At 41.3% G+C, this 22972-nt stretch overlaps 1 protein-coding gene across 3 annotated transcripts in view; it reads right to left on the minus strand.

Annotated features, from left to right (window-relative positions):
* LOC112250620 (GRAM domain-containing protein 2B) overlaps window positions 1-22972 on the minus strand; it is a 38226-nt gene that overhangs the window by 10328 nt on the left and 4926 nt on the right. The window contains exon 1 of one of the 3 annotated variants that reach the window (XM_024420919.2): window positions 12339-12555. The exons of 1 other annotated variant lie outside the window; for it this stretch is intronic. In XM_024420919.2, the coding sequence (XP_024276687.1) occupies window positions 12339-12430 (92 nt within the window). In that variant the 5' untranslated portion in view covers window positions 12431-12555. Of the gene's footprint in view, window positions 1-6539; window positions 6697-12338; window positions 12556-22972 lie in introns of those variants that run through there. One more of the 3 variants, XM_024420920.2, reaches the window with a different exon arrangement.

Genomic DNA, 22972 nt, shown 5'->3' on the forward strand with positions numbered 1-22972 from the left:
ACATTACAGTGCAGAGAAAGTCTGAGAAGCCCAGGTGTGTGGTGATGCCAGAGAGCTGCTCAAACCCAGCCCATCGAGTGTTCTCTGACAGGGAGTAGAGGTTCAAACTTCCTATTCCCCCAAGGCTATGGATCCACAACAGTACAGATCACATGGTATGCCACTTGATGTTCAGCACAAGAATATACAAAATCAACACGTCATCGTTTGCAAAAGCTAGACTTGGGCTCAATCCCAATACCCACCCCAAACAAAGTGAAATGCAGACTTCCTATCAAGGGGTTATCAAAAAGTCCCATAAAGCTCTGCGACCCAAGGCTCTAAAGTTGCTTCAGGAAGATGGCTGACAAAATGTAAGTTATTATAGCTTCATAACAAATCATGTAAAAAATAATGTACACTTCAGAGGAATATGTTAATTAATGTAAAGAAAAACGATGCATACATGTCAAATTTCCCAAAATCGCCATTTAACAAGCTAGCCAACTAGCTTGCTCTTTGGGCACATGCCATTTGTATGAATTGTAATCAGTCTTTGTTTAGGGACTGCTGAGCAACCCAGCAAGTCATCTTGTGAAACCCAGAGGATGTAAATAATCTAACTAGTTAGCTAAAGGATTTAATGCAAATTGAATGTCCAATTATGTAAGCTTTCCATGCCGTTCATTAAAAAATATTTCAAACTCAATAACTAGTCATGGTTCTTTATTTGTAGTGATGTTAGATTGAAGAAATTTGCCAATGCAGGTAACGTAGCAGTAGCTACCTATTTTCATGCTTATTGTGCAGAGGTTAAAAATACCTGTATGCTATGGCTGTGTAGCCATGTAGCCGATTGGTGTATGGACCTGAAAACATTTGGCATAAATATTAGCCTAGTTCAGAACAGAGGTTTTAATTGTTCTAACTACAATGCTTCCACTGGTTATGACTGAGTGAAGGAAATGTTACTGTTACATGTCAAACAGCTATGGGATGAAAGTCCTGCTTCAGTACTACTCCACACCGAACCACAGCGAGAAGATGGGTACATTGGTACAGGCACATTGTTGTTTTGCTGTTCTCATTTGTTGCGCATATAGTAAGTACGTATTTGTTACATGGGAAATAAGGAAAGCTATTATTGCCACCACTACAGGTATTGTGAAAAACAAGGCTCGTCATCATTCAATTGTGGTATTCGTTTGTCCCATTAAGCCCAATTTTGCTCTCCCTACCACTAGTTGTTCCGTTTAAGTGCCACTCCCCACCGAGGGACACTCAAAGGGGGGAATTGCACCAGAAAAACAGGCTCATGGTGAACAACTATAGTCAAGGTTTTCCCTAGTTAGTCCACTGTTCTATTTGAGGTACTGCTGCGATGCTCGTTAAAAAGACACTGGGATCCATCCATTGCCCCTGGCAACAAAGGCAGGGCCACCCCCTTGACGGACACACACTTCATAAATCTAAGCCAATTTGATTTGTCACATGCGCCGAATACAACAGGTGTAGACCTTACAGTGAAATGCTTACTTACAAGCTCTTAACCTCTTGAGCTTATGGCTCAATACTGCCCCCGTTGGAGGAAGTGCGTGCCCATAGTAAACTGAAAATATTTTTTTCCAAAATTGCTAATATATGCATATAATAATAATTATTGAATAGAAAACACTCTAAAGTTTCTAAAACCGTTTAAATTATGTCTGTATGTAAAGCAGAACTCTCAGGGCAGCCTTTCTCCCAAACTCTCTCTTGTCAAGAGAAAAGTTGGGTCAACTTTGACGTCATCGCCCCCACCCTTCCCAGGCAGCTACCGATCTGGGAACAGTATGTATTTGTTCAGCGCGATGTCTGCTTTCAATTGGCACGTTCATTGTTTGAATTTCGCGCTCCCTCATCCTTTGGCGGGCGAAAATGCCCGGTTCACTCTCACATACATGCACTCTATTGCGCGCGGCCGATTTGGGGAACGTTCTTTTCCAATAGACACCAGTTGAAGCCGGTTCGTTTGTTTGCGATTATCATTGTTTTACATGATAAAAACATCATTTTGCTCGATTCTGCACTTAGTTTGACCAGTTTAGTCGACATATAATATGTAATTTTGAAGTTTGATTGCGCAAGAGTGCGGGACCAGAAGGAGCAGAAGTTATTTTGGGTGCATTTCAGCTGAAGCTGTTAGCATATGCTAATACAAAGACGCACAACTTGAAACCAAACGATGTATTGGGTAAGTATGACTCCTTCTACGTCTTCTGATCGAAGAACATCAAAGGTAAGGGAATATTTATGTGGTTATTTTGGGTTTCTGTGGACTCCAAACGTAGAGGAGACACTGCTAATATCTGAGCGCCGACTCATAGCATAGACTAGTGAACGAATTCTGTAACGTTAAAAATAAATGTAACACAGCGGTTGTATTAAGAAGAAGTGTATCTTTGTAACTATATGTAGAACATGTCTATTTAGTCATGTTTATTGCTTGTTATCTGACGTTATCTGTCCGAGCTATCATAATTTCTCCGGACATTTTGAGTAGCATTTTTTGAAATGTCGTCATTGTAAACAGAGATTTATGGATATTAATGGCATATTATTGAAAAAAAAAAAAATGTACTGTGTAACATGTAATATTACTGTCATCTGATGAAGATTTTCAAAAGGTTAGTGAATTATTTATTTTTTAATCCTACTTTTAAATTTTATATTTTCTGGGACAAAATGGCCGCCGTTTGCCTTTTGTTTCGGTGGTGGTCTAATATAAATGTGTGCTATGTTTTCGCCGTAAAACATTTTAGAAATCTGACTTGCTGGGTAGATGAACAAGGTGTTTATCTTTCATTTGAGCTATTGGACTTGTGTAGGTGTGGAGGTTAAATATGTCTAAGAATATTTTTTCACATTTTGTGTTATGCTAATGAGCTTGAGCCGTAGTCACGATCCCGGATCCGGGATGGGTAGCATCAAGAGGTTAACCAACAATGCAGTTAAGAAAAATAAATGTTTAGTAAAAAAATAAAGGAAAAATAAGGAAAGTAACAAATAATTAAAGAGCAGCAGTAAAATAACAATAGCGAGGCTATATACAGGGGGGTACCGGTACAGAGTCCATGTGCGGGGGCACCGGTTAGTCGAGGTAATATGTACATGTAGGTAGGGGTAGAGTGACTATGCATGCATAAACAGAACAGCAGCAGCGTAAGAGGGGTAGCCATTTGATTAGAAGGTTCTATTTTTTTGCCAAAATGGAAATGAATACACAAGCAACATTTCGAACTGGGATATGTTTTACGTTACACCAGCAAGTATAACTATTTGCCAGAGATATTTTTTCAATATTGTATTATATCACATGTGGGAAGCTAAAAAGGCTAGCTATCTTGCTATATTTTTAGCTAGGCTAAAACCAGCTAGCCAGGCTGCCAGCTAGCCACTACTAGCAAGGGAAGGTGACTCTTCCCCTTGTGAATGGGAGTGAGACCGGCGAGGATATCATGTTACCAAAAGGTGTCTGGTATTCCAAAAATCCCACTCCACCCACGTGCACGCAGCTCAACAGATTAGAGCTTGTAGTAACCTTTACATGATATACATGAGCTGTCACTAATGGTCAACATGCCACTCACTGCTGTACGAAGTTCCAATTACACCATAGCCCTTTCAAAAACCTAGGCCTGGGATATGTCATATAGGCCAAGTCTCTTCAGAAATAAGGCGGTCTAAAACATCAGTCAAGGACGATTGAGAAATTTAAGCAAAGTAGATTGGATAACTACTTGCATCACTCAAGCTGTGTAAGTTACTTCCCTGGATGCCATTATCTCACTTCAGTTGGCAAAACCGTCAGATAAAACACTTTACAGTTTCAGGAAGCCTGTACCAGTAAACAGGCCTATTAGTGTGGAGGGTTAGGTGATACATGTCCCAGTCATACTCACATGACTAAGCCTGGGTGGGGGAGGGGCTGATATAGGAGTATAAAACAATGAAAGCAGGGTAATGGGAGCTCTTGAAAGCCCTGTGAAATCCCATTCCTTCCTTTACATGTTAGTGTGCAGACCATTGGGCCTGGGAATACTTTGAGAAAAACTAACCTACTTTATTTACAGACAGATCTATAGCCTGACCAAATGTGTTTATGTAAACAGTTGTCTGCATCTGACCAGATCTTACTCTACATTGAATTTACATTTCTTTCATATTACACCTGGCATTGGGTTTCACCTCATGGAGGCATGTTTTTGACAGTTAGATCATGCCACTGTGCTTTTCTTTAATGAAGAGAATGAGAATCTGATAGGGCCAGTTCTATCTATCCGTTACAGAAGAGAGGAAACATGGGACGGAATGTGTATGCTTAGACTGATGGTAGAACTCGCAGGCCCTGCCACGTAGCACACGAATATGCACAGATGTTGTAGTGTGTGCTTTTGAGCATTGCTTGCCAACCAGTCATACAGTACTGCAGGCTATCAGTTCAGTTTGCTTTCCCAAGTGGCGCAGCGGTCTAACACGGAACCCAAACCGGCATCGTGCATGTATTGTGTACCCCCCCACACCAAACGCGATCACAACACGCAGGTTAAAATATCAAAACAAACTCAACCAATTATATTAAATTTTGGGGACAGGTCGAAAAGCATTAAACAAGTATGGCAATTTAGCTAGCTAGCAGTTGCTAGTTAATTTGTCCTATTTAGAGAGCTTGCTGTTGCTAGCTAATTTGTCCTATTTAGCTAGCTTGCTGTTGCTAGCTAATTAGTCCTGGGATATAAACAGTGAGTTGTTATTTTACCTGAAATGCACAAGGTCCTCTACCCTGCCAATTAATCCACACATAAAACGGTCAACCGAATCGTTTCTAGTCATCTCTCCTCCTTCCAGGCCTTTTCCTTCTCTTGACATTAGATTGCGATTGGCAACTTTCATAATTGAAGTGCATTACCGCCACTGAACTCGTTCGTCTTTCAGTCACCCACGTGGGTATAACCAATGAGGAGATGGCACATGGGTACCTGCTTCTATAAACCAATGAGGAGACGGGAGAGGCAGGACTTGCAGCGCAATCTGCCTCACAAATAGAACTGACTTCTATTTTAGCCCTTGGCAACACAGACGATCTTTGGTGCCCGCGAGCAGTGTGGGTGCAATAATTGAATAATATAGATTTCTAAATGTATTTGCAACGCGAGTGGTGTAGTCAGCCTGTAAGGTACTGCATCTCAGTGATTGAGGCGTCACTACAGACACCCAGGTTCGATTCCAGGCTGCATCACAACCCAGCCGTGATTGGGAGTCCCATAGGGCGGCGCACAATTGGCCCAGTGTCGTCCGGGTTTGGCAGGTGTAGGCTGTCATTGTAAATATGAATTTGCTCTTAACCTAGTTAAATGAAAAATTAAATCCATCAGGAAAGAATTCTGGACCATCTCATGTCCACTGTACATGTTACATGGGGCTAGTGAGGCCCTAATCACATTTTTCTAATGCAACTGCACATGAAACGCATGGGAATGACATTAAATTAAAGCAACCAATTTGTTGCATGCTAGAAGTTGTTTAAGGGCAATTGTGGTCTACTGAAGTAATTCACATTGTTATATGACATTGTTCAAGGCCAATTGCCATTGAGGTCTGTGCCAGTACAGATTACATGTTCACCTTATTGCCAACACCGTCAGCCGATATTAAATCAGCTGGAATGTATTGTATAGACATGTGAATATCTGACAATCATGTCAACTCTAAGCAATAGGCCTACAACTTTCTCTCCATTGAAAGGGCTCAAGTTAACACTTGTCCCATCCTTTGTACAAACTCGTACTACTGGAACAAGGTCCGGACCCTTTGTGGCAGTGTCCCCACCTAGACAAACAAGGAAGTCAGTGCCCCAATTATTATTATTATTTTTTAGTCTCCTATATCTGCTGGCATAGCAGAGGCCTTGAACCTTGGCCCACTACCTACGTGCTGAGAAAAGTATCCGTTTCTTTTCACCCAACTCAGCTAGCCCAGCACTAGAGACAGATTGAAAAGAAAACAAGACCGGAACAATACCAGCACATCTGTGACATAAGCCTATACAATCTCTTAGGTTGTAAATCGATAGAGTATGATATGATATCGCTGAATGGTGATAGTAACTTGTCATGTTAATCTGTTCTGACCACAATGTACCGTCTATGAGCACAAGTCCACTGAACAAACAGTGATACCCTCAAGTGGTGGTGAACCTGATAATCGTAGGCTAATAGATTGTCCATTTGATAAGCCTCGTAGACAAACATGATCATGACTCTTGAGACATTGAGGATGTGCTCTACTGACTCCCTCTGGTAATGGGGTTAGACAGAGACCTTGATGACTAATCCTGATGGGAGTCAACAGCAGGCTAAAATCAGCAGTCGATACATTGAGGACGTCTGTTGACGTCATAGTCACAAATGATTCAGTATTGACATTCACTTAGGCTTAAACCCTAATCACTAGAAAATAGGCACTGAATAGGCTGTGGACAGGTGCAGATAAAAAGCAGTGGAAAGCCACGCTTGCCCTACCTCGCCTCATCCCCTGCCCGAGGAGGATCCACAGGATCCTGGTTGTCCCACTGGCTCTTCTCCCTCTCCATGACCAGCCAAGCTTGTCCTAACCCACTTCTTCAGTTGCTACAGAGAGTGCCGGTCTGAACACAAGCAGCGTTTGTGAAAAATAAAGAGTGAGCTTTTTGCCCTCTGCTCTGGACCCGGGAGCAATGGCAGGCAGTCAAAAGGGTGTAAAGGTCTTTCTAGCTTTTATTGATGCATTTCAAAACGTGGAAGAACCTGTCCCTCACGCTGCGTCATCCTCCGATATTTGGTCAACTGGCATTAGCTTGGAAACAGCTGACAGTGGGAAGAGAACAGTGGGAGGTGGGGGGAATAACACCAACCTATATTCTCACCACAGGAATAACACCAGCCTCTCTTCTCAACACAGCATGAAATGGCTTCAAATGACACTGTCAGCTGAATGGCAGTCAACTTCAGAATGCCTGAAGGGAAATGGCTACAAAGCAACGAGTACAATGAGCATGTTAAATGGTTGTCCTCTTTGTGGAGGTCATACACAGAACCAAAATACACATGGACAATGGCACCTGTTAAAAATGACACCTTTCAGGGTCAGGAGGTCAAATAAACCCCATAGGTTCATCCAATTTTAGTGCAAGGTCAATAGGTTAAATGCACTGTGTTTTACGACACAATTAGGGTCCTAATGTAAATGGACGGGCATTTCCACAGCATAAACCCTTATGCAAATGGCCATCAGTCATAAATTAACTCCTTATGTAAATCCACATAAGACTCCTATAATACAGGAGGTTACCAAACGGGCTGTGAAAAAGTGTCAAATGCAAAAGGGTCACTTCTTTTTAGCATGTGTGTGGTTCACATTTCTTCAGGGTAAATTACATAGGCTAAATAACATTGGCATGATCAAGCGAGTCGTCAAGTGGTGGTAGTGTGCAACAAAGACACAGATTTGCTAATGAGCTGATGAGGTCTTCCGCATCATCAGGCCCTTTTGCTGACCACGTCAATTCAATGACATTTGAAATTGAAATCACTTCACTTGCATGGCAAAAGGTGGATTAAAATATAGCTTAAAGACATCCAGTCAACTTTGTTCTGTAATGCCACCAACTAGCCAAGAGGTCGCTTATCAGCCACTTCTCTGCTGAAAAACCACAGTCCATTATGTCATGTCTGCACACACTATTTTACCTGTGCACGCATTGTATGAACTTGGACCAACAATAACTCCCTATCCACTTGATGTCTCCCTTTATCCGCTTCAGGTTTAAAAATCACCGGATAACATTTATAGCGACGGCTATGGTCACATGGGGGTGCGAGGGCTTATCGCGAAAAGCTTGTACCATTGCCATTCCTGAAAGAATCCCGACACCTAAAATACACTTCCTAGTATCAAACAAAACACCCAGCGGATAAGAGGCTGTCGTTGAGATGAGCATATCAGTTTGTACAGACGATGTGCGGCTGTGCACAGAGTTATAGAACTGGTAGTACACTGTACCCGCATTGAGCAGGTGTACAATATCATCAAGTCTGCAAAAGCAGCTGCATTGCATAAGCTTTAAAGGGCATTAATATGAGTGGACTAGATACACACACCCCCCCCCCTTCTATGGTAAACAGAGAGCAGTGGTGGGGAAACGGGTTACCTACTGGTCAGTTCTTGTGTTCCCAACATGGCATTTCAGAGCCCCCGGCTGAGAAATGGATGTTACAGCGCAAGGCAGTAAAAAAAACAGCTTGTGCTCCTGGACATGACATTCTTGAGTCGTGTGTCTGTAATGCAAATTTCTGTTAATGCATATTATTCTAGGCACATGGCTCTGCACAGAATGTGTGCATCTGCCCTATAACTTCAACCTCAAAATGTTCTAACTTTTACATGTGTTATATTCACATGCAAAGACTGGCTTAATTGTTATGGGCCATGACAAATACATCAGTTCAATGAGGAGTATATTGTCCGGTTATGAACAGCATGAATGCACCATCTAGTGGACAACAGAAAAAGTTGTACAGCCCAGTCAGTCATGTGAACTGCAGATTTTCTATCGTCCAATCATATCGAGTTTAGTCATATGCAAAGATCAGATGACTAAGGCTGGGCTTTTTGGAGCTTTTTAAAAGAAAGACTTTGTGCTCAGATTAAAAACAAGGGAAAGTACAGACTCCAAAGCTTTCGCACATAGCCAAACCATAAGTTAATACAGGGATTTTTCTGCCATATGAGATCCGTAGGTGGGATTTTAAAATTAATTTTAGGGATGGAAAAAGTGTCAATTTAACCACTAAAACCAGATATAAATGTAGAAAAGACAAATGGACATATCCTTTCAGAACTAACAATCACCAAAATAAATGCTAGTGTCAGGGAGAACTGAACAGTAAAAAAAAAATGATTTAGCAGTATTTTATTGTTTGAGCAAAAGAACAGCATTAGCCATGGCACAATTCAGAGAATTGCAGGAGATTTGCTTAAAAAACACCAACAATTTCTCTCAGCTCCATAGAAAATGTATAGAATTGCGGGAAAGTGGCTTAAATGCTAAATGTGTCTCTACACCGCCAAGAGGGGGGCCTCAAATTCAGACAGGCTGACGGGTGGTGTACCCTAAGTCGCCTTTTGAGACAGAAAAAAATCTATTGTACAAAATAACTCCAAGGCTAACAGTAGAATCCAAAAACCAAATCCAATATATCAACACAAGTTAACATCTCAGTAACAATTCAAGTGAATATGCCAAATCAACTATAAGTCCCAGCAATTGGCTAGAAAAAAATAAAGTCAGACACTCCAAGTGATTTGGCCTGTGAGGGAGTCGCTTTGCTCTGCAGCAGAGTGGTCAAGAAAAGACAAGTCACCAGAGACTGGGGCCAAACAACAAGCGGCTTGTGGCGTGCCGCCAGGCCCAGGGCTTGCAGAACAGTGTGCGTTTGTGAGAGTCATGTGGCCCATGCATGCAGGGCTCTCGCCACTTCCTCCGCGTTCAGCTGACCGAGACAGAAGGCCTTTCTTCCACCGTTGCCTCATGATAGTTCAACAGTAGGAAATTCAACAGCAGGAAATTCCCACCTGGCTCCTGGGTAAGCCAGTGTCTACCTTAACGTTCAGATGGTACTGTACAGATTAGTCACGTGAACAACAGTGTTTAAAGACTTGTGTATAGTTTGGAGAGACAGCTAGAACTTTGAGGAATTTACCAGTCCTCTGTGAAGTGAAAAGGTTCCCGGGTGAAAAAGGAAAGAACATTTCTTGACTTTGTGAACAAAGTCTGGGAGAGTGCTCATTAGCACTGTGCTGGGAGGCGACACACATGCCCCTTTAACCATAACCCTGACTTAACCATAACCTCAGGTTTAACTATAAACCCCACTCAAGCCTGCAGACGTGGCTCTCTCCCTTTAATTTAAAAAGTCAGGCCTACTCCCATTGGCATGCAAAACAGCTGGTAATTTAGGCCTTTCTTGGCCACTGGTTGTACACTCCTTCCAAATGGACGCCGGCACTGCAGCCTCTCCCTGTCTATTCCTAGCTTCAATGTAGTACTACTAGACTTACAAAACTAGGTTTCCTTCAACAAGCTTCTCTCGTAGACAAGTCCGTACGTTATCACTGTACATTAACAACCTGAGACGACCCCCATTAATGTCACATTCACATACCATAGCTCGCTAAGAGCTGAGGAGATAACGGCCCAGGGCTCATGGGGGGGGGTAGCACAGTTCCTATTGGATGGGGCTTAAACAGTGATATGTTATGGCCTTTATATAACGAGAGACCCCCTGTGGGTGACCCAAGGAGACTAAAAATAGAGTTCTCAAAGAAAACGTGTCCCCGGTATGTCTCCTCTGCTGTAACACCGGTCCTGCTGTCTGTGGTTATTCTCAGAGCAGGATCATCCCTGCCATTAGGAGGATAAGTAAATAGTAGTCTCCTTCTGACCCACATGGAGGAGCAGGAGGACGATGAGGTAACGCATTTTCATCTGCGAGAGGCAATGATGAGATTAAGAACTGTCCAGAAGAACCCAAGCATTGGAACATGAAATGAGTTTCCATACAATGTAAACTGAGTTTCCATACAGCTCACCACACATCGCTTTCAGCTAACTTGGTGGTGTAATGCCAATATTCTGGACCTGTTTTGAATGTAAAGAAAACACCTTTCCTTGACTGTAAGCATGTGTATACAAAAACATTGCCTGGATGTTTACCTAGCTGTTTTCCTTTACTCATAATTGACACATTTAAGAACAAATGTATGTTAAAAAAACAAAAAAACAGCAACTCTGTGAAATTAATTCCTGATCTGTTGTACTCTGTATCATGACGTCAAAGCATCCTCTAGCTGTAGTACAGGAATACACTCGTCTAAATTGCGACCTAATTACAAAGTGTAACTCCCAAAACTAGCTAGCTAATTCTGTAGGAAGTTCTATGCAATAAAATACATTGTTTAAATTGCCCTAGGTCCAGCTGTTTGCACAATAATGTTCCTATTTGAGACACTTCTACTAGCTGGCAAGCATTTGAGACAGCAGATAAATATGATTACCTTTTACAATGTGGTCAATAACTTACAGCTTTTACTAGACACAGGATGTCACCTAGGAGGCAGCTAGCTAACTAAACTGAACAAAAACATAAAATGCAACATGTAAAGTATTGGTCCCATGTTTCATAAGCTGAAATAAAAGATACCAGAAATATTCCATCCGCACAAAAAGCGTACGTCTGTGACCATTAGTGACCATTTCTCCTTTGGCAAGATAATCCATACCCCTGTGTAGCATATCAAGAAGCTGATTAAACAGCATGATCATTACACAGGTACACCTTGTACCGTGGACAATAAAAGGCCACTAAAATGTGCAGTTTCGTCACAACACAATGTCACAGATCAAGTTGATGGAGCATGCAATTGGCATGCTGACTACAGGAATGTCTAACAGAGCTGTTGCCAGAGAATTCAATGATAATTTCTCTACAATAAGCCACCTCCAACATATTTTAGAGAATTTGGCAGTACATTCAACCGGCCTCACAACCACAGACCACATGTAACGACGCCAGCCAAGGATCTCCACATCCAGCGTCTTCGCCCGCAGGATAGTCTTTTATTTATTTCACCTTTATTTAACCAGGTAGGCAAGTTGAGAACAAGTTCTCAATTACAATTGCGACCTGAGTCTGAGGGCGAGGGGGTGCTGAGGAGCATTTCTGTTAGTAATAATACACATTTCGAGATTAAAACGAATACTGATTGGCTGGACATGGCTCCCAAGTGAATGGGCCTATGCCGTCCCAGGCCCATGGCTACACCCCTGCCTAGTCATGTGAAATCCAGTCTAATGCAATTATTTCAATTGACTGATTTCCATCTATGAACTGCAACTCAGTAAAATCTTTGAAATTGTTGCGTTTATATTTGTGTTAAGTATAGTTCCCTAGTTGTGCTAGGTTTAACGTTAGCTAGTTCAATTCCAGCATGTTAACGTAGTCCCGCAAGAGTGCACAGGGCGACCCATTACAGTAGCCACCACTCGGAAGAACCTTAACGTCTCTTGCAACACAAGTAATAACTATACAAAGTAATTCAGGGCAAATGCTTAATGCAACAATAGAACGTAACTAATTGTATGTTGTATTGAATTCCAAACGTTGTTTCTTATAAGAAGCGAAAAGCCAGCTAGCCAAGTTAGCATCTCTATTAACACATCCACCCACTGCTAGAGGGCTCACGGCGTGATAGTGGTTTAGGTAGAGAACAGTTATATTTACCTTTCTTTCATGAAGTGCTTGATTCTAAAGATGGCCTTTTCATCTATTTTTCTTATGAAGGTTTTCAACCTCTCTCTCTTGTTTTCGAGCATTCTTCTTCCAACCGGTGTTCGGGTATAAGACTCGAAACGCCGCTCCACCAGAAATATTGCACGCCGAGTCTTTGGATTTGTTTAGCTTCTGCTTTTTTTTCTTCTCCAACTCCATCTAGCTATCCTGATAGGGGAAATGAGCTCAAATCGGACGAAGCCTATCGACCAATGGGAAGAGGCAACTTCGTTAAAAAAAATGTAACATGTCAGACCAATTCTCCAATCAAATCGCGGTACATGACTACTCGTCTCCGCCCATTGCCTTTTATGGGACACCAAACCTGCGTCCATCTGTTAATGGGTTATCAAATCGAGAGGGTGTGGTCCCTCGAGAGTTCGCCAGAGTCTTTGATGCTATTCCATCTGGAACTCTCATGTCGTTCAGAGATGTTACCAGACCTCACTTTCTTGACCTTCCCTCGCTTAATCCAGTTGACTCTGCAATAAGAAAAATGTGTTTCTCTTTGCTCCCTCAGAACAACATATCTGTATGTGCTTTAGTTCAAAGGGATATTGCATCTATTCCTTAAATCACAACTTCCTGGAATACATTTGTCAATAATATCTGTTGTGAAAAAAGTCTGGTTATTACCACACAAATACCTGCTTGTTAACAAGGTCAAAGTGGTCTCTTTCAGAAGGAACAGTTTTGCAATTTATTTTGGCATTGTCTAAATTATGGCAAAGATATTTATAGTTTTATAATTGTTAATATTCTTGATGACTTTTGTTTTTTTATGGGAGAATATGCTGCTCGGTTTCCTTAACTATAATAAGGATAAAGAAAAACAATTTTACCTTGTGAATCTAATTGTGCAATGGCAAAATGTCACATTCATACATGTAAATTCACTAATAAAAAAAACACTCTTCCGTGTTTTCTATAAGGAATTTGAGCAGTACATTAAGACCATTCTACATTATTCTAATAAGAAAGCTGATACACACACATTGATTGTTTTATCTTTTAAGGTCATGTATAATCTGTAATTTGTTGTATCCCCTAGCATATGTTATCATCGTCTGTTTGTATACTTCTTGTATGTATACTGGTGTTAAAAAAATAAATAAACACATGCTGGCCCTGTATCCAGCGATTGTACCAGCGAGGTTGCTTCAATTAATGATTTTAAAAGACAGATGTAGCCTAAATATGACAACATACAGTATATAGCCTAGAAAACCACACTTTCGCTTATCAGCAATATTGTGCTGCACGTGTTACATGACATTTCATACAATTAAGTACATATATTTGGTTGTTAACAAAACAAAAAATGTTTGAAAAAAATATCCTGTCAAGAGGACTGTAATTACAGGTAGTAAGTAGACTATTTTATGACTAATTATGACTTATTACTGCTACTAAGGGCTATGAACCTGGGTTGACCAGCGCTGCTACAGGTCGTTTTTTAATGTGCAAATTCCCAAAACATTCAAATACATTCAAGAACATACCTGCCCTACAGTATATTATGCGCATCCTATGTAGACTGGCTTCTGCTTATACATTGTTGTGGATGTTATTTAAGGGCACTACAATGTATTCCGAAAGTATTCAGACCCCTTCCCTTTTTCCCTCCAATTTCTTACGTTACAGCCTTATTCTACAATGGATGAAATATGTTTCCTAATCAATCTACACACAATACCCCATAATGTCAAAGCGAAAACAGGTTTAGACGTTTTTGCTAATTTAATACAAATAAAAAACAGAAATACCTTATTTACATAAGTATTCAGACCCTTTGCTATGAGACTCAAATTTGAGCTCTGGTGCATCCTGTTTCCATTGATCATCCTTGAGATGTTTCTACGACTTTATTGGAGTCCAGCTGTGGTAATTTCAATTGATTGGACATGATTTGGAAAGGCACACACATGTCTATATAAAAGGTCCCACGATTGACAGTGCATGCCAGAGCAAAAACCAAGCCATGAGGCCGAAGGAATTGCCGTAGAGCGCCGAGACATGAGTGTGTCGAGGCACAGATCTGGGGAAAGGCACCAAAAAAAATCTGCAACATTGAAGGTCCCCAAGAATGCAGTGGTCTCTATTATTCGTAAGTGGAAGAAGTTTGGAACCACCAAGACTCTTCCTAGAGCTGGCTGCCCGGGCCAAACTGAGCAATCAGGGATGAAGGGCCATGGTCAGGGAGGTGACCAAGAACCCAATGGGCACTGTGACAGAGCTCCAGAGTTCCTTTGTGGAGATGGGAGAACCTTCCAGAAGGACAAGCATCTCTGCAGCACTCCAGTCTGGCCAGACGGAATCCACTCCTCAGTAAAAGGCATAGGACAGCCCACTTGGAGTTTGCCAAAGGGCACCTAAAGGACTGTCAGACCATGAGAAACAAGATTCTCTTGTCTGATGAAACCAAGATTGAACTATTTGGCCTGAATACCAAGCGCTACGTCTGGAGGAAACCTGGCATCCCTATGGTGACGCATGTTGGTGGCAGCATCATGCTGTGGGGATGTTTTTCAGTGGCAGGGACTGGGAGACTAGTCAGGATTTGTAGGAAAGATGAACAGAGCAAAGTACAGAGAGATCCTTGATGAAAACCTGCTCCAAAATGCTCAAGACCTCAGACTGGGGTGAAGGTTCACCTTCCAACAGGACAACAATCCTAAGCACACAGCCAAGACAACACAGGAGTGGCTTCGGGACAATTCCTTGAGTGGCCCAGCCAGAGTCCGGACTTGACCCGATCTAACATCTCTGGAGAGACCTGAAAAGAGCTGTACAGCCATGCTCCCCATCCAATTTTACAGAGCTTGAGTAGATCTGCAGAGAAGAATGGGAGAAACTCCAAATTTACAGGTGTGCCAAGCTTGTAGCATCATACCCAAGAAGACTCATGGCTGTAATCGCTGCCAAAGGCGCTTCAACAAAGCACTGAGTAAAGGGTCTGAAAACTTATGTAAATGTGATATTTAATTTTTTAATTTGTAATAAATGTGCTTGTTTTCTCATTCATTATGGAGTATTGTGTGTAGATTGATGAAAACTAAAACAATTTAATCAATTTTAGAAAAAGGCTGTAACGTTAAAAAAAAAATAGAAAATTCAAGGGGTCGTAATACTTTCCAAATGCACTGTATCTAACGGGGGCACAACATTGACTTGGGAATCATGTCCCCCCCACATTCTCAAATTGCATTTTTATCCTCCCCAGTTTTATCGTTGCAATGTGATACAAAAAGCAGCAACGGTGTGCTTTAGGACCATGCGGACTCCTCTGAGCAGTCGGGTAGGCTGTTTGGAGTGTTCAGCAGACTGGATTTAGGACTGCGTGGACACCACAGAGTGGGCTGACAGGCTGTGTGATGGCAAAGCTCCTGGAAGGCTGGCTGGATCAGCACGGTTGAGTTGAGCATAGTTCAGTGTGTATGTGTGGTGCTTTTTCACCGAGCTGTAAAAGCAAGCATGTCAGAAACTGGTTACTCTTTAGTTGGCAAGGTAACTGCTATTTAACTTTAAAAAATAAATAATTTAATAGTATTTATACGCAGTGCTGAGCTAGTATTGTAATTGACAAGTAACATTAGCTAATGTCTCACCCCCTCTCGAATGATGTGAATGAAAAAGATACTCTTGCTAGTAGCTACCACAGCCAGGTCAGTGCTAGCCTCTGTCAGGTATCGATATAAGGTGACTATTATTAATATCTAACAGCAGTTTGTAAAGCAATGTTTTGTACTCTTTCTTTTGTCCTGTAAATTAACTTGACTAGCTTTCACCAGTTGATGTACTGTTAGAGAGCTGGCCAAAAGTTGGCTAACGTTAGCTATTCTTTGACTCAATCACACTAGACCTGAATCAAAACGATTGATATTCTGATGTTTTTTGTGCAATGTGAGTTTTATTCGTCAGTATGGCAAAATAACGTTATTGATCTGTCAGTTTTCCTAGCTAATTTACTACTTTTCACACTGACATAGTAATAAACAGCTGTTCGAATCCCTCCCCCTCCCGCTACCACAAGAACTGGTCCCAAACCCAACCGTCCTGCAATGTTATTTTAGGCATGTGAGACGCAGCTCACTTGCCAGCCATGGTGCCAGCAATCTTGCGCCCTATAGGCAATATCAAATGCGCAAAAATAACTTAAATAGGTTAAATTACCAGAGATTCTCACATGGCCCTTATATTGTATTACTGCTATTTTTATAGCCTACCTTTTAGGAGTGGGAAGATTTTCAGACAGAGAAATATGGGTAATCAATATTTAGGCCTAGTTCTAGGCAATGTAGTAAACTGTAGCCTAATCATAGGTCTATTTAGGAAGTACATTTTCTTGGAAAGATAACTGCCTCGTGCTTCTCCATCCATGCATAGGCTATAGGCCTACTCTATTTAATTGAGACCACATGCGCACCGGATCTCGCAGGTATGGCTACTGATCTGGAAGCAGCACAGCAAGAATGATGATAGCAACAGTTGCTACGTTTTACATAGGCCTATAGGATGTAGCCTACCTTTTAGGAGGACGATTTGCAGGCAGAGGCACATACATAGGTAATCAATAGTTATTGACATTTAAAACACTCGCTCAGCATAACCTGTTTGCGTTGTGCTTTTTCCTTTTCAATGATAACATTTTTTGATTGCACTTCGAATCACGTTAGTTGGGCACCCTACACTTTTTTCCATTATCAATATTTGTTTACTGTAAGGGATTTCCTCCTCATCTTTCGAAGAGGAGAGGCGAGAAGGATCGGAGGACCAATATGCGGCGTGGTAAGTGTCCATGGTTCTTTTAATAAGAAATAGTACACATGAACAACTGAATACAAAAAACCTGGAATGAACGAAACCCAAAACAGTACCGTGTGGTGAAAAACACAGACACGGAAACAAACACCCACAAACACACAGTGAAACCCAGGCTACCTAAGTATGATTCTCAATCAGAGACAACTAATGACACCTGCCTCTGATTGAGAACCATACTAGGCCGAAACATAGAAATCCCCAAATCATAGAAAAACAAACAGACTGCCCACCCCAACTCACGCCCTGACCATACTAAATAATGACAAAACAAAGGAAATAAAAGGTCAGAACGTGACATTTACAGACACTGTAGTAAACTACGGTCTAAATCATTTTAAAGTTAATTTCATATTCAAGTTAACTGCCACTTGATTCTACACTCATGTAGGCAGCCTACTCTATTTCAATGAGACCACACATACTAGGCGAACTTGAACTCTCACGTCCAACTAGGAGAGGTAGGCTACTGAATTCTGTTTGAATAATGCAAAAAAAGATGTACTTTTAATAAAAATAGGTAGGTCAAAGTATACAAAGAAGAAAGGAGTGTTTCCAAATTATCTGTAATAACCAAATAAGCTGCCTGCATGCCCGACCCCCACCAGTCTAGTCAATAAGTCAACTCTCTCCCAATACAATTTACTTACCAATTCACACCTTTAATTTTTTTAAACTCCCCCACACCCCCTGCCAGGTTATGTCCCCACACTTCTAAAGACAAAGTGGCGCCTACACTATCTAGTATGTTTAATCTGTATGTGAGAAGTTCAATAGCTTTCAAAGCATTCACTTATGGTAATGTATTTCAACATAACAACCTCTAAAACAGTGGCTCCAAAAGCAATTACATGATTACCTAAAAAAGTGTGGCTAAAAGCAAATAGAGTCAGCTGCATCGAGTCTTAATAGCTCATGAATTCAAATAATTAACTACAATGGTTATGAATGGATCAAAAAGACTAGTGATTCACAAGACTGCAGAGGCAGTCAAAATGTCAGTTATTGACTTTTCTTTCGACCACAGGATATTTACAGCCACACTGGACTGTGGCCAGTGACCACTGTCCGTTGCTCTCCCTTCCCCCACTTCCTGTGAGACAGCAACTGCAGCACCAAATGGTCATGATACACTTTTTCTTCTGACCCATAGCAATTCACAGTACTTGCTATTTCACCCTAATTTCTCAACTTTGCAATCCCTTGAGAGCTTTCCTACAGCCTAATACAGGAAGTCCATCTGTCTCCTTTTAAAAATGCTGAGACTTTTCACAAAAACTAGCTATGACTCAAACAGACAGTGAAAAGGGTTTCTTGGCAGGCCAGCTCATATGACTGTATTTAGGAATCATCTCCCCAGCCAGCATATAACGTTCTGAGAACCATGTTTCTTACAGCTTGGTGAGAGTGTGGTTGTCCTGTGGTTATTTTACATACAACCTTCCCAACTTTCTGGAAATGGTGCAGGATAGTTGCTTGGCTTTGGATCATTCTCAGCATATTTAAGGACTTGACATTTGACACTGACTTGACATTTAATTGTTTTATTGGAAATGTTCTAGGATCGTTCTCCAAATAGCTTCACCTTGGGAATGTTCTCAAATGGTTCCCAGAACGTTAAGGAAAAACATTCTTTGGTTATCCAAATGGCTACACCTTGGGAATGTTCTCAAAGTAGCCACCATTTGCCTTGATAACAGCATTGCCCAGTAATGGCATTTTCTCAACCAGATTCATGAGGTAGTCAGTCACCTGGAATGCTTTTCCAACAGTCTTGAAGGAGTTCTTACATATGCTGAGCACTTGTTGGCTGCTTTTCCTTCACTCTGCGGTCCAACTCATCCCAAACCATCTCAATTGGGTTGAGGTCGGGTGATTGTCGAGGCCAGGTCATATGATGCAGCACTCCATCGCTCTTATTCTTGGTCAAATAGCCCTTACACAGCCTGTAGGTGGGTTTTGGGTTGTTGTCCTGTTGAAAAACAAATGATAGTGGGACTAAGCGCAAAGCAGATGGGATGGCGTATCGCTGCAGAATGCTGTGTTAGCCATACTGGTTAACAGTGCCTTGAATTCAAAATAAATCACATACAGTGTCACCAGCAAAGCACCCCCACACCATCACACCTCCTCCTTCATGCTTCACGGTGGGAACCACACATGCAGAGATCATTCGTTCACCTACTCTGCGTCTCACAAAGACATGGTGGTTGGAACCAAAAATCTCAAATTTGGACCCATCAGACCAAGGACAGATTTCCACGGTCAGTCTAATGTCCATTGCTCGTGTTTCTTGGCCCAAGAAAGTCTCTTCTTATTATTGGTGTCCTTTATTAGTGTTTTCTTTGCAGAAATTCAACTATGAAGGCCTGATTCACGCAGTCTCCTCTGAACAGTTGATGTTGAAATGTGTCTGTTACTTGAACTTTTTTTGGGCTGCAATCTGAGGTGCAGTTAATTGCCGATTTCTGAGGCTGGTAACTAACAAACTTATCCTCTGCAGCAGAGGTAACTCTGGATCTAATTTGCAATCTTTCCAGCTTCAGTTTGAAATGATTGTGTTCCTCTAGCTGTGGTTAGTTACTCTGAACAACAGTGTCCTGACGATTGAGTGCATTTTCTATGCCAGGTGAATAAGCTCATTGTTATGGATGTATCCAAATAAATAACTTTCACTTGAAAACAACTTAAACAAATGCAAATGCAGCTACTTTGCTGTTATTCTTGCTGCACTTTTTTTTGTTTGAATGTGACTAAGTTAGCCGTGGTTGGCTTGATAGCAAGCAAGGGATAAGAGCGTTGCCAGCCAGTATGGCAGTGGAACATTTAGAATGAACGACTGGGTTGCGTCCATAGATACAGAACAAAAATACTGAACGACTAGGCCTCGTCTCTAGCAACCCTAGATTTGTGTCGGTACTATATATTTTGGAAGGATGAAATGGTATGAATAAATTAATCAAAATAAAGTTGAATGAAAATACATCAATCATTATTTGAATGTGTTGGTAACCCGTTGTATAGTGATAATGCCCTCTAAGCCGGGGTTTGGAGGATATATTGGCACGGTTTGCCAGCCGCTGATGAACAACACGTGCCAATATATCCTCCAAACACTGGCTTCTCTGGCATTATCACTTAATTTTTGTATATGCATGCAGCCTCCTCAGTCTTACAGAGACTGGACTCTGTTTATCATGTTGATTATGCATCCTTGTGCTTTATTACAAATGCCAAGTCACTCACCCACTATTGCACCTTGTAACAAATGGTGGGTTGGACCTCACTTTATATGCGCAGAATTTGTACATTTGTATGTGTTCTACAAAGACTACAAAGACCTTTTGGGTAAACTCCCTCTTTACCTTTGTAGTCTAGTCTCCTTCACCACCAGCAATTACCATACCAGGTCTGCTAGGTGGTTGCTACTTAAAGTCCCCAGGACATTTACAGTATTAGGCAAGACTGGTTTCTCATCTTGTGCACCAGAGGCATGCAATAGTCACGGAATTAATAAAACAATTTGATAGGAGACTGTTACAGAGGAGTGTAAATGCTTTTTTTAGGCTGGATCATGTATTGTTGTATGTTTTAATTATGTATTGTATTGATTGTTGATGCCTTCTTGGCCAGGTCTCCCTTGAAAATGAGACTATGGGTCTCAATAGGCTTTTCATGGTTAAATATAAAATAAAAAGAGAACAGAAGATCATAGGTTTGAATCTCACTGATACAATGTCACAATAAAAACGGTTTGCATGATCAATGCCTAAGCAAATACATTACCTTGGGTCCTACTGTTTTGGTGGTTGGGGTATTTTATTTTTTACACAAAATAAAGGAAGTTATTCAAAAACTACCAAATAACCTTTACATTTACAATGGGGCAAAAAAGTATTTAGTCAGCCACCAATTGTGCAAGTTCTCCCACTTAAAAAGATGAGAGAGGCCTGTAATTGTCATCATAGGTACACTTCAACTATGACAGAATGAGACAAAATGAGAAAGAAAAAAAATCCAGAAAATCACATTGTAGGATTTTTAATGAATTTATTTGCAAATTATGGTGGAAAATAAGTTTTTGGTCAATAACAAAAGTTTATCTCAATACTTTGTTATATACCCTTTGTTGGCAATGACAGAGGTCAAACGTTTTCTGTAAGTCTTCACAAGATTTTCACACACTGTTGCTGGTATTTTGGCCCATTCCTCCATGCAGATCTCCTCTAGAGCAGTGATGTTCTCTGGAGACTGACTAGGCCACTCCAGGACCTTGAAATGCTTCTTACGAAGCCACTCCTTCGTTGCCCGGGCGGTGTGTTTAGGATCATTGTCATGCTGAAAGACCAGGCCACGTTTCATCTTCAATACCCTTGCTGATGGAAGGAGGTTTTCACTCAAAATCTCACGATACATGGCCCCATTCAATCTTTCCTTTACACAGATCAGTCGTCCTGGTCCCTTTGCAGAAAAACAGCCCCAAAGCATGATGTTTCCACCCCCATGCTTCACAGTAGGTATGGTGTTCTTTGGATGCAACTCAGCATTCTTTGTCTTCCAAACACGACGAGTTGAGTTTTTACCAAAAAGTTATATTTTGGTTTCATCTGACCATATGACATTCTCCCAATCTTCTTCTGGATCATCCAAATGCTCTCTTGCAAACTTCAGACGGGCCTGGGCATGTACTGGCTTAAGCATGGGGACACGTCTGGCACTGCAGTATTTGAGTCCCTGACGGCGTAGTGTGTTACTGATGGTAGGCTTTGTTACTTTGGTCCCAGCTCTCTGCAGGTCATTCACTAGGTCCCCCCGTGTGGTTCTGGGATTTTTGCTCACTGTTCTTGTGATCATTTTGACCCCATGGGGTGAGATCTTGCATGGAGCCCCAGATCGAGGGAGATTATCAGTGGTCTTGTATATCTTCCATTTCCTAATAATTGCTCCCACAGTTGATTTCTTCAAACCAAGCTGCTTACCTATTGTAGATTCAGTCTTCCCAGCCTGGTGCAGGTCTACAATTTTGTTTCTGGTGTCCTTTGACAGCTCTTTGGTCTTGGCCATAGTGGAGTTTGGAGTGTGACTGTTTGAGGTTGTGGACAGGTGTCTTTTATACTGATAACAAGTTCAAACAGGTGCCATTAATACAGGTAAAGAGTGGAGGACAGAGGAGTCTCTTAAAGAAGAAGTTACAGGTCTGTGAGAGCCAGAAATCTTGCTTGTTTGTAGGTGACCAAATACTTATTTTCCACCATAATTTGCAAATAAATTCATTAATCATCCTATAATGTGATTTTCTGGATTTTCTTCTTCTCATTTTGTCTGTCATAGTTGAAGTGTACCTAAGATGAAAATTACAGGCCTCTCTCATCCTTTTTAAGTGGGAGAACTTGCACAATTGGTGGCTGAGTTAAGAAAACTTTCACAACATTTAATGTTATTGTCATTTAATGTTATTATTTCATTATCTTCAAATAACCTAAAATATCCATTCTCAGAGTGTTAATCGCCCAGTGCAGTCGAAAACATGATTTTCCTGTGTTTTATTTACACTCACCAGCCAGTTTATGAAGTACACCACCCCATTCATCAAAATGGATCGCTCCTAGAGACAGTGAGTCATGTGGCCGTGGCTTATTATATAAAGTAAGCAGGCAGGCAGGCATCCAGTTACTGTTCGATTGAATGTTATAACGGGCGAAACGAGTAAACTAAGTGACTCAGAGCGGGATAATCGTCGGCGCCAGGCACACTGAATGCAGTGT

The sequence above is a fragment of the Oncorhynchus tshawytscha genome, linkage group LG05 (genome assembly GCF_018296145.1).
Source record: "Oncorhynchus tshawytscha isolate Ot180627B linkage group LG05, Otsh_v2.0, whole genome shotgun sequence".
NCBI lineage: Eukaryota > Metazoa > Chordata > Actinopteri > Salmoniformes > Salmonidae > Oncorhynchus > Oncorhynchus tshawytscha.